The 12,391-nt window shown below is 35.7% G+C and overlaps 1 protein-coding gene across 2 annotated transcripts in view; it reads right to left on the bottom strand.

Annotated features, from left to right (window-relative positions):
- The window catches only part of FSHR (follicle stimulating hormone receptor), a 93,703-nt gene that overhangs the window by 30,091 nt on the left and 51,221 nt on the right, over positions 1 to 12,391 (bottom strand). For both annotated transcript variants that reach the window (XM_063301664.1, XM_063301672.1), the window contains exons 3-5: positions 6,833 to 6,907; positions 5,793 to 5,867; positions 1,036 to 1,107 (exon numbers count right to left, since the gene is read on the bottom strand). In XM_063301664.1, coding sequence (XP_063157734.1) covers positions 1,036 to 1,107; positions 5,793 to 5,867; positions 6,833 to 6,907 — 222 coding nt within the window. The remainder of the gene's footprint in view (positions 1 to 1,035; positions 1,108 to 5,792; positions 5,868 to 6,832; positions 6,908 to 12,391) is intronic.

Raw genomic sequence — 12,391 nt, 5'->3', positions numbered from 1 at the left:
ACAAGGCAGCACCTTTCTTTCTCCCTTTCTTCATACTTTAGCTTACTTTTTTTGGTAAGATTTTATTAAGTACCAAAGTAAAAATGAAGGGAAAGAATAATTAACAACTGTATCCAAGTACAAGTATATAATAAGTACAGCATATAACAGTGAATCATATTTTATCGAGGGTTAAGTTCCTGTATTTACCAAAGTTCTTTCTCACAGTGGCTGATCCTCCAACCTGCAGTCGCCACACATACAGCCCTCTCTGCTGTGATCACCACCAGCATAACAGAAGTTGAAATTAAGAAGATAACTTCAAAGTCTGATTTTAAAGAGAGAGAAGTTTGAATGTAGATCCTATTTTCTTCTGGGAATCTATTCCTGTGCAAAATCCCAACGGCCCATGGTCTCTATGCACAAAATTGTTTTTTTGCCTTCAGGAGTATTTTAGGAATGAACCCCAGTGGTGTGCATCTACAGCTGCAACAGATATGACAATGAATTGCTCCTTCCCGCTGCAGCCCCTTGCCTTGTCCCAGTGCTTGCTCTGGGGAAGTCTAGGGGCTTTCCGAAGCAGACCTGGGGAAGGGCATTTGGGTACATGTGAGAGGGATGGAGGGGACGTGTCTCTGCATAACTGGGAGTATGTTCATATGAGGTTGGTTGTCACCTGTATCTTACCAGAAAGAATTTTAGATGGCCAGGTCATTTTAATTTGATTTATTGTTTAGTTTTGAAGCTATATTCACTTTTGTAATTATCCATTGTATAGATGTACGCAGAGTTCCCAGAAAACAAATATGTAGTATCCAATATTAATTTCTGTGTTCATGTTTGCACTGCAAATTTAAAATCTGAGATTTTTCTGTTGAAGATTTGTATGAGCTACAATCTAGATGAAATCCGTTTTAATTTACGTCTCCTATTTCTCTTTCCTTTATTTTTCCTCTTTCACTCTCTCTCTCTCACTTTCTCTCTCTCTCTTACACATACATACACAACGTATGCTCATAAAACCAAAATTGCAAAAGAATCCAGGAAAAAACTTACAGCACAACTTTCTGCAAAGTGTGTACCTGGTTAACGGCAGGCAAAAACCTGATGGCAGTGTTCGATATTAACCTAAAAGAAGAGGAAATAAATATATAGACACAATTAGCTATGGGAGGAAGGAGGGAATAATGAGAAATGCCTTCTCAGCAGGGAGGTCCTCCAGTTGCATCACTGCAAGCCAGAATGCTCATGGTTAATCCAATTTATTTGGAGGATAGCAAGAATGATTAGGAACAATGGGGTTTATAATCCCACAGAACCAGAAGGTGCCAGACTGGGGAAGGCTGTCCCAGGATGATCTTGACTGTGATCCTGTTAATGACCTTATTCCTGACTCCAGGTGTGCCACATAGTTCTCAGCTACAATACTTGGCACGAATAAGGGAAAAACAAGTTTTGTCCTCACACTTGCGAGTATGCTGAAGGGATTCTGAAATATGAAAAGAAGTAATGAAGAATGTGTGCCCAGTGGGACTAATGAGTGTGAGGCAACCAGTCACATACCCAACACCAGGAAGAAGGGAACAGCTATTTGCATTCCAAAGCAAGCCTTCCAATAAGTATCAAAATGTTCTGCAGAGTTTCCATCATTCCGGCCATTCACAGTCTAATAACAGTTTATTATCTGGCTCATTTCATATCCTCACAGCATTTGCTTGATAGCAAAACAGCATGCAAAGGACGGCTTTTAAGTGTTACAACCAAGAGCCTGTGAACACTGATGACTTTCTGCTCTTTATATCTCAGAAGGAGATGTGGCAAACCTGTTCTTGTCTTATTCAGTATGCCAGAATGTAGCTCAGCTGACTGGCTGTTCCTGAGAATGGCTGTCCAATGGTGCAGTTGTACGTATTTCTCTTAGGTCTTTCAGGTTGGTGGACGCAGGGCACTTTTGTGAGAAAACGGAGCACCTCTCCATATTTCACCAACAGTTTAATAGGTCTATGGACTGAATGACTAGGGCTATATGCAAGTGATTAGATTATATTTATTTGTGAGGTAAATAATTCAAAATAAAATTAACAATTTATTTATTTATTTATTTATTCAATTTCTATAGCCACCCATCTCAGCAAGTGACTCTGGGTGGCTTACAACAATAAAACTATAAAACAGTTAAAACAATTAAATTAAAACAATTTAAATTACTTTTTGGATGCAATTTAAGGTTCTGATATTGGCATTTAAACCCCTACCCTCTCTCTCCCATTATGACTTTGTGTGGCTTTTAAGATCTGCAGGAGCGGCCCTTCCAAAGGCTTTCCCGCTGTCCAAGGAACACCTATCAGGGGTACAGGCTTCTCCTGTATTGCTCCCACACTCCTCCGGGAATCACATCTGTCCCCTATTCTCTGGCTTTAGAAAATCTGCAAGCCCTAGGCCTTTAATAGACAATGATTTTATTATTCATGTTTTTCTTGTCTTTTCTTTTGTACACATAGTTTTCTGTATATGGGCTATTTCAAATTGTAAGTTTGTAAAATTGTTAACTGTAAACAGGAAGAGGCCATATAAATCAAGTAAACAATAAATAACTTTCAGTTGTTAAAAAAAAAACACAGCACCCTATAGACTGGAAGTGGGTAGAGGACTGTTTGGATAACACCAAAGCAAAAAGCACTCATTTTTTTGACCTGCTATTTTCCTAATTAGAATCACACTCCTGAAGTGCAACTGCCTCTTCAGGGAAAAATATAGGTGTTCATATGCCCCTGTTTTTTACATTTTACTGCAGCATGAATTGTCAAACTCAGACCCCTGCCAGTGCTTCTCCACCAGTGCTAGGGTCTTGCCACCTCTTCAACCCCTTAGGTTGTTAGGGTTATAAACCAAACCCAACATGGATTTCAATGCCATTCCCTTCTGAATTTGAACTACACATAGGTTAGGGCAGGAACCATTATATCAAAATTTGTATAGATGGGATTATGGTCACTTCGAGTTGGTTGGTTTATAACTGAAGCAGCATAAATTAATATATAAATAAAATCAGTCCATGTCCAGTATGACATGTTTTCAAGTACAGCTCCATTGCATCACTTTTTCTGCAAATATTTTTTAAAATCACCTTCTGAATTGTTGTTATATAATTTTCTTTAACATGTTTAATCTTTTCCTAATAAATATATATTTGTACCCCACTTTCCACAATATACACTTATTTTTGTACATAAACTTATAATATACACATTTTAATGCTTTTGCCACTATCCAAGATATGCTTTTCTTCATGCAGCTTTCCCAAATATTCATTCCAGTGGAAGAATCATTCAAATCTAAGCTAGCAAACTCAGCAAATTGCGTTCTCATCTGTTCTGATGGATTCCATGTTGGTATCTCATGCCATTACACCTGGAAAAGGAATTTATGATGGATTTCTTTCCCATCTCTTGACATGATATAGCATTCTAGAATCCAGATTATAAATGAGAAACAACTCTGGAAACAAAGAACCCAGTGGTGTGATCTAAAAAGCAAAGACATTATCACACGGACAATGGTTCCCCTTACTCTTTCCTTTCAAAGAAGATTATATCTCTTGAAGAGGGCAACAAGTTACCATTTGGAAATAGATTGTCCATTTGGCCTGCATTCAAGAGAAGCAATTAACAATTTCATTCTTTGTTTGAAAAATCTTTGGAAGCAAGTCAAGGGCACACTTTCCTTAAAAAAATAAAAGTGTGGAGGGGGGAGAATGAATGAGAGAGCCTTTAACAAATTTAATCGGGCACTAAACATGTTCATTCTCTTTTATAACTCAACAGCGGATGCATATAGTAGTTATTGGCCAGCATTTTACTTTGAAATACTTCATTAATCTATATGGATGCCTGATCAAGATTTTAAAGTGAAGTAGAGAGTTTAAACATTCACATGTGCAAGAGGATGCAATTTCCCTTTTGCAGTTGAAACAGATATTAATAGAAATAAAGTCTGACATGAAGCTAAATTCTGTGTATGCTTACTCAGGAGCTACTCTCGTAGATCAGAGGTATATATAAAAGTGCAAATTTTCTTTTCTAAATAAGAGATGTCAATAGTATTATTTGCCTAGTAATCATACCATCTGGCGGGGAAAACCTAGTTTCCTAATTGTCTACGTGTGGAATGCTAGGGAATTCTGGGAGCCGAAGTCCACACACCTTAAAGTTGCCAAGTTTGAAAAACACTGGTTTACAGTATAAATGCATAATATGAAAAATATCAGTTTGAAAAACACTGGCTGCCAAGTTGCCAAGTTTGAAAGACACTGGTTTACAGTATAAATGGATAATATGAAAAATACCAGTCTGATTTGCAGTTACCGTAAAATATAGGAAGAGGCTATTGTATGACTCTTCAAGAAGTGACCAGCAGATAATCCCTTTTTTGGCATCTTTCCTACTAACATGAGAAGTATGAAGCTAATAAATAATGTGGTGCCTTGAAAGAAATGGGAAATTAAATTTACACTTGTTTCTGCAGCTCTGTCCCTTTTCTTTATTCATGAAGTTTTTAAAAAGCCACTCAAGATTTCTCAGTGGAGTGTGCAATGCTGTGATGAAATGCTGTGGTTCCTTTGCCTTTCCATTATATCCCATCAACTGATCAGTGTGAAATAAAACTGGGAAAGAACATGGCATTTGTAAATACATTATGGTGCAAATAATAATAATAATAATAATAATAATAATAATAATAATAATAATAATCCAATACAAATAACGGAATTGGCATCAGGTATAGACCACAGGTTTTAGGAGTTCAAATAAGGAATGGCTGCTTGGTATTGAAAGGGTCACAATTCCCCCAAATCAAACTGAGTCTGATTTCCTGTATCTCCATCACAAATTAAGGTAGGGGTTAAAAAAAAAATATGGCCTTTGGCCATGAAAGACATTATATTCTCAAGCTTCTTTCTTCAACCACAAGGTCTTGAAGTTTGTTTGCCTTTGTTTTCTATCAGGAACGTTTGCCTGTTTCCAAGCTTAATACACTATACATATGCACAAAGAATATATGAGCTACTTGGGAAAAAGACTTTCTAGAGTACATCTGTTGTTGACAGTGCTGCATGAATGAATCTTTGATACACATGGAAAGTGCTAATTCCCATTCCAACATCTGGACTGTAACCATAGAGTGGTTCATGGGAAGAAGATAGTGAAGCGAAGGGCTAATAGACTTTTTCCTGTTGACTATCCCTTCACTGCAAATATCTATCCTAGACAGAAGAGCATTATGGCTTTAATTAACCCAATGGAGTGCATTAAAAAAAACCTCTTAAAACCAGAATGTTCTTTAAATCGTGGATCATTGTTGCAGCAAAGGGAAGTGCAGAATTGCCCTTTGCTCCTTACAAATAACATAATTAGAGAAATATTTCTTATAGCGACTTGCAGTTCTTAGAATTATACAGTTTACTTCTTCCCAGAATGAGGTTTTTGAAGCTTGTAACAAGTTTCATATATGGGAAGGGGAGAGGGAAGAAGCTGCCACGCTTACCAAGAAACAATTCCATTTCGTTCCCACAACTACGTTCCTTAAATACTAAAATATATGCATAAGCTGCAGAACCTGAAAGAAAATAATGTTGCCATCCACAAAACTTTCATTTTTGAACTGGGAATATGAACAGTCTTCACAGCAGGAGCAGTCCTTAAGAAATATGTGCAAGAAATTAACTGGATGGTTATTATGTAGACAAAACAAAATATAACGAGTATATAAAAGTAACCTTTGCTTTGAAACAGTTACACAAATCACAAACTTACAAATATCTGAGACTGGGAAGATTCTGGAATGCATATCTGTCAATATACACAAGATTGTTTGCTTTCTCAATTCTTCTGTGGGGAAAAAAAGAGAAACATCCATTAGAATTTTTATCAGGAAGACTCAAGTCTTGCTTTGTAATAGTAAAGAGAGTGGGGTAAGCAGTATTATCTACCAAGCTGTATGTAGCTTGTCAAATACAAATTTCTACTCTGTCTGTAATCTTGATATCAAATCATATGTTTGCAGAAAGGCACACTAGTGGAGTGCCCACCCTCTCCTGAGGACCATTACCCTACAGAAAATATTTTTCTAGTGCAATTATGCTCAATGTATATATCTACATTTGCAATGTGGTAACTGCAGCCAACATACAAGCCTATTGTAAATCAACTGTTAGAGACAGAGGGTTACTATCACAGTATCTGTCTATTGATCTGTTCTTGTCAAAGGACTAACTTATCACTTGGGTGCTATTACCTTAATTGACTTTATGAATTCAGTTTTGGCCAGAGCTTATCTTGAAGACATATCTGTTCAAGGATTATGATCCATCTGGCAATTCCTTCCCTTACTCCAAGTGCATCATCCCATACAACAAATTGAGTAAATTAGGGCTCCAATATTTCCTTTTTGAAGGTGTTTATCTCCCTAGATTATTATTTGAAATTTCCCCCAAGTACCACTACGTTCAATATCAGGCAAGCACTAAAAAAGGGGCAGCCTTTTCAGTGATGGTACCACATCTTTGTAATGCCCTCCATGGGAATGTTTGGTGGGTGATGCCTGTGATGATTTTACTCAGCCTAGAATTAAAGAAATGGCAGCCAAGGGCTACTTTCTATTTTTTATAAAAATATTAGTACATTTTTTCAGGCTCCAAGGGGAAAGAGGACGTCGTAGTGATCAATGGTGAGATGGATGTAGACTTTTTGCCCATTTTTCTTTTGATAAATAAAAATAACATTTATGCCATTTCACTAATTAGTTCATCACTGTCTTAGGAGACTTTCCATTTTCAATTCCATTTATTACTTACATTTCATAAAGCTTGGGCAGGTGAGAGAAAACATCTGATTCTATAGTTTCCAGGGCATCATTCTGAGAGATCTCTCTGTCAAGAAAATGGAACCAAAAGCTTATATGGCCTTGCTAATGACTGAAAATGTCAGTAGGGCAAATATATATATACTGTGTCTGTGTGTGTGTGTGCATATATATATATATATATATATATATATATATGTGTGTGTGTGTGTGTGTGTGTGTGTGTGTGTATTTGTGTGTGTGTATGTGTGTGTACACATACACACACACACACACATACATATAGTATATAAACAACTAAAAATGGTGGTCATATAAATGTATTAGAAATATATATGCATCTGAATAATATTTGCATTAGATAACTATACATAGACTTGTAACTGTTTACTGTTATAATGATATTGCTATGCCAAATTTTTCCTTTGTTGCATTTTTTAAACTTTTTTGTAATAGCACTTAATTTTCCTTCTTGATAGTGTATGTATTTTTATTATTATTTTTGTGTTATGTTTCTTTTTTTGTTATTAATTGAAAAGCAATAAAGCAATAAAAATGAATAACACAGAAATCTGATAACTTAAAAGGATTAAATAACTGTAAACTGGAGTCCATTAAAATGAAATATTGCTTTTAAAATTAATTCAAATTTCTAAGAGATTTTTAGCACCAAACTTTGGGGTATGGTCAAGAAGTGGAAGTGTGGTAAATTAGATCTTGAAACCCAATATGCTTGAATATTCAGTTATTATAAAATGGACTGCACCAATTTGAATCATTGCAGGTGGGTTGTAATATTTTGGCATATCCCCCTACATTAAAATCTACCAAATCAATCTGCAACAATAAGATCCCAGATTTGAAGAACACTTTCCCTGTCTCTATAGAGAAAGATTAAACTGAAAAAAAAATTCTTCCTCCTTATTGTATTTTCAGCACATGAAAGATAAACTTCTCAATTGAAAGGTTAATGGTTGGGAGAAAGAATCTAGTTTTCCTTTCAGATAAATATAGTACTGTACTTGTAATCAACCATCACAGCAATAAAGAGACGCTTAAATTTTTTTCTCCTTGATTTTCAGGAGTTTGTCTATACCTTCACCAACTGTATTGACATGACTGTCCAGAATCCAAAGTAATACAGGTTATTCTGCTGTCCATGTAACCTCACTTGTCATAAATAACAACTTTCTCTACTTACAAGTGTGTGCAAATATCACAACAATCAAAACATTTATTTAATCATCAATGGTTGAGTAACACAGAGTTGGCTAGGTTTATCCAATATATACAGTTATAGATACACAAACCACAGTCAAGCAAACCAGGCTATAGTATGTCTCAGCATGATGTATTAACCTAGTCTGCTGTGGTTCATACTTATTTGGGTGTTAGTCTGACTGAACTCAGTGTGTGTTTGTCAATAGTGGAACTTACGTCAGAGATCTTCCTGTGTTAAAAGGGAATAAAAACAAGGAATCATATAATATTTTCAAGGCTGACATCTTCATAAAACAGCTCATTATATATCAGTGAATAGAAATGATATTAAATAATAAATATCTAGTTAAAAATTACAAAGATAATGTATGATCTTCCCCTTCTTGGAAATACTTTTCATCAGATACAGGTTAGATTTCTTTAATTTCATGCTGATTTTCTGGACTTCCATTGAGCAGACTTCAGATAAGTGGTCAAAATTTTATTTTGGAATTCTGTTCTTTCTGAATCCAAAATTTTCTAGCTTTTTTCATGTCTACCAAGCATGATAAAATGTCCCTTCCTGTTGTTCACATTTCCAGCATGTATTTGAAGTGTCTTTATACATTCTAGACTATTTCTCTGGTGAAATATACTAACGGTACATTATTTTGTAAAAAACCTCTTTAAGATTATAACATAGGGTAAATTTCAGTCCTTTCAACCACATATTTTCACATTGCTCCATCTGTGTATTTTAAGCAAACTTTCTAGTCCACTTTATCATCCATTCTTTCACTTGTTCTTCTTCTGCTTCAAATTTCAATAGACGTTTATACATTTTAGCAATTACATGTTCATCATTTGTACATAATTCTATTTCAAACTCAGTCTTGCAATGTGCAAAACCATAAACTTTTTTGTCTACTTTAAATCTTTCTAATAACTGTAAATAAGAAAACCACTGACAACTATGTCCCTCTGCCTTCAGTTCTTCTCTTGATTTTCTTTTTTATTCCCCTTGACAAAATTCTAGCATCTCACTATAAGTTAGCCATTTGTATTTGCTCATTATTGTCTTTAAAATGCTTCTTGTGCTGAGATCCACAAAGGTTGTTTTGGGTACAACCTGGATTTGTGGAGTCCTTGATGTTCTCTGAGCTTGGTTGTTTGCTTGCAGACATTTCATTACCCGACTAGGTAACATCATCATCAGACTAGGTAACATCAGAACTGATAATATTACCTAGTTGGGTAAAGAAATGTCTGCAACACCAAGGACTCCACAATTCAACCCTGAGCTACATATATTCTCTTCTATTGGTACAACCTGGATTTGTATCTATTCCATATTCTCAATATGGCATGTCTAATATACTAATTTTAAAAATCCACATTAACCTTGACTTTGTCTTACCACAAATACCCATGCCACCCAAATCTCAGGTCATGTCCTTCTAACTCCAAAAGCCTTCTGTTTCTCAGCAGCACCCACTCTTTCATCCAAACCAAACAGCAAGTTGCAAAATACAATTTCAAATCAGGTAAACCCAACACTCCTCTTTTCTTTGCATCCTGTAACACCTTATATTTAACTTGTGATTTTTTCCCCTGCCACACAAATTTAGATATATCCTTTTGCCACTTTTAAAATGGTGCATCAGTTGTCAAAACAGGTATTGTCTGAAACAAAAACATTAATCTAGGCAGGACATTCATTTTTATCACAGAAATTCTCCCCAGCAATGAGAGTTGTAGTTTCTCCCATCTTAATGTATCTTTTTTAACATCATTCCATGTCTTAACATACAGTAATTATATTGAAATAACAAATAATTCATATTTGTCATAGTGATACCCAGATATTTTACTTTCTTCTCAATCTTAAGACCTGTTTTATTCATCAGTTCTGTTTGATCTTCTATTTTCATGTTTTTTGTTAACATCTTCATCTTCTGTTTGTTGATCTTAAAACCTGCTAGTGCACCAAATTCTTTTAGTTTTCCCATTAATGTTTCAATTCTCTTTAAAGGATCTTCCAAAACCAATACCAAGTCATCTGTAAAAGCCCTTAACTTATAAGTTTCTTTTAATATTTCCTCCTACAATTCTCTTATCTTGTCTTATATCTCAAGAACCAAAATAAACAAGAGAGGAGATAGCGGGCATCACTGTCTTGTTCCAATATTGTAATCCAAAAGTAAAAGGGGAAGAGTAAAAGGCAAGCTTCTCCCCCCCCCTTTTTTTTTTCTCTTTTCTCTTCCTGTGTTCTTAATACTTTCATCTTAAATGGTACTCTGTAGTTACAGTCAGCATCACAGTCTGGCTCATATTACCTTTATGTTTTGGTTTGTAAAATCCACCAATCATCTGCACTCTTTAATAGAAAACAAAAAACATTCCCATAAAGGTCATTTGTCTATTTTAATTCCAATTTATTCAAAAGCACTTTCACGTCCCCCAAAAGAGAAAAAAATATCTATTTTCATTGACTAGCAACATACTCATAAATAGTATATTTAACAATTAACAGAATTTAAAACCAGAAGTTTTATGAATGAAGAAATTGTTTTATGAAATCCCCCTAGCAACTTTGCTGAAAGCCACTCAAAGGGGATGACTTTTTAAGGCCTGCTTAAAAAGGTTGATTGATGGATCCAGGTACATCTCCCATGAGAAGGGAGTCTTCATAGAAAAGGCCAATTTTCTACTGATCTGACTGACAATCAGTGTGATATTAAAGGCAGACTGGACAGGTTCAGGCATACAATATGTAAATATGGTGAGTCAGTTAGGTCTTCAGGTGAACTCTTGGAGGTTAGAGTCGGGATCTGTACTATAAATGTCAATGTCTTCCTATCTTCACCCCTTCTTTTGCATCTACTTAGGGCGTTTGACAAGTTTCTTACAATGAATTGGGCTGGTAAGCATTATTTTTCTCCCCCAGGAGGGAGACAGTAGAGAAAGAACATATTTAATTAACCTTATAAACAACTTAGAAAATGCAAACACCAAAATTTATATACACCCTTATATAAATTATCCACTCATACCAAGAAATGCCATTAACTGCATTTCTATTGCTAATTCCACTACATTACACATTATGATGAAACTGGGAACAGCAGGTGCTTTATAGTGACACAGTATATTTCACTTTAAAAAAATCAAATGGTAAATTAAACAAAACAACCCATCTTCTATAAAAATGTGTCTTTTAAGTTTATGAGCTGTCTCTTGCAATTCAGCCAAGCTGAACAACTAGATGCAGCTCCTACCTCCTTGAATATCAGCCCCCTCTTAAAGGGATTGTTTTTATTTCAGAACACACTAGGTTTAAAATAATTATAATATTTATCTTCTAATTTATATAGTAGGCAGAAAGGAGCAGAGGAGGAAAGTACTATTTTGACAGGTCTAGCAATTCAGAAGTGAAGCACAGGAAAAAACAATAGTCAGGCTTGTGGTGCTTAAATTTTAAGCTTTGCTGCTGCCACCGCCTCCTCCTCTCCCAAAACATGTTCTGGCAGACAGTTATTCAGATGGTCCCAAGAAGACCTAAATCAACCATCCTCATTTTTGGTCCTCCTGATTTAGGAGAGTAGACTGTGCTAGCCTTCCACTACTTTGCCTGGTTTCTCTAAACCAGTGTTTCTCAACCTTGGCAGCTTGAAGATGTGTGGACTACAACTCCCAGAATCCTCCAGCCAGCCATGCTGGCTGGGGAATTCTGGAAGTTGAAGTCCACACATCTTCAAGCTGCCAAGGTTGAGAAACACTGCTCTAAACCCTCTTCACTGCAATTTGTAATGATTAGATAAGCAACATCTCCAAATGGCTACAGTACTGCAATGCTTCCATTCCTGTATTTTCTGTGTTGTCTTATTCTATCATGGGTGGAAATTTCCAGTAGAATTAACCAACTGAGAGCTGTCGGTCACCAAAACAACCATAAATAGCACACTTCTAATGAGTGTAATTGTCACAAGTTGATCTCTTGTTTATATTTGCTTCCACCTGGTCATACTCTATGCTCCCCTCTGTTGGTTGTATTTTGCAGGCCTCTCTGGGAAGGTATTTGCAGATTTTGTACTCTGTAAAGTTCCATGATCATATATGCTATTTTTAAAGTTGCCTTACAGTATGTTGTCCTTTATTTAAAGGCCCTCTGGTCCAAGTTAGTTATTACAATCAAAATCAGGATTTTAGAAATTGCTCTAGAGTTAACATCCAGACAGAGAACAAGTGCAATTTATTCTTAGCCTTCCGGTTGTGGTGAGATGTGTGAATTTCTACTGTATTCAAATCAAAGTAAATATTTCTAAGTATTCATCTATTGATGAAAATAGGA

Source organism: Candoia aspera, chromosome 1, assembly GCF_035149785.1.
Source record: "Candoia aspera isolate rCanAsp1 chromosome 1, rCanAsp1.hap2, whole genome shotgun sequence".
NCBI lineage: Eukaryota > Metazoa > Chordata > Lepidosauria > Squamata > Boidae > Candoia > Candoia aspera.
Note: the sequence above shows the minus strand (reverse complement) of the source record. Positions and strands in the feature narration are given on the sequence as shown.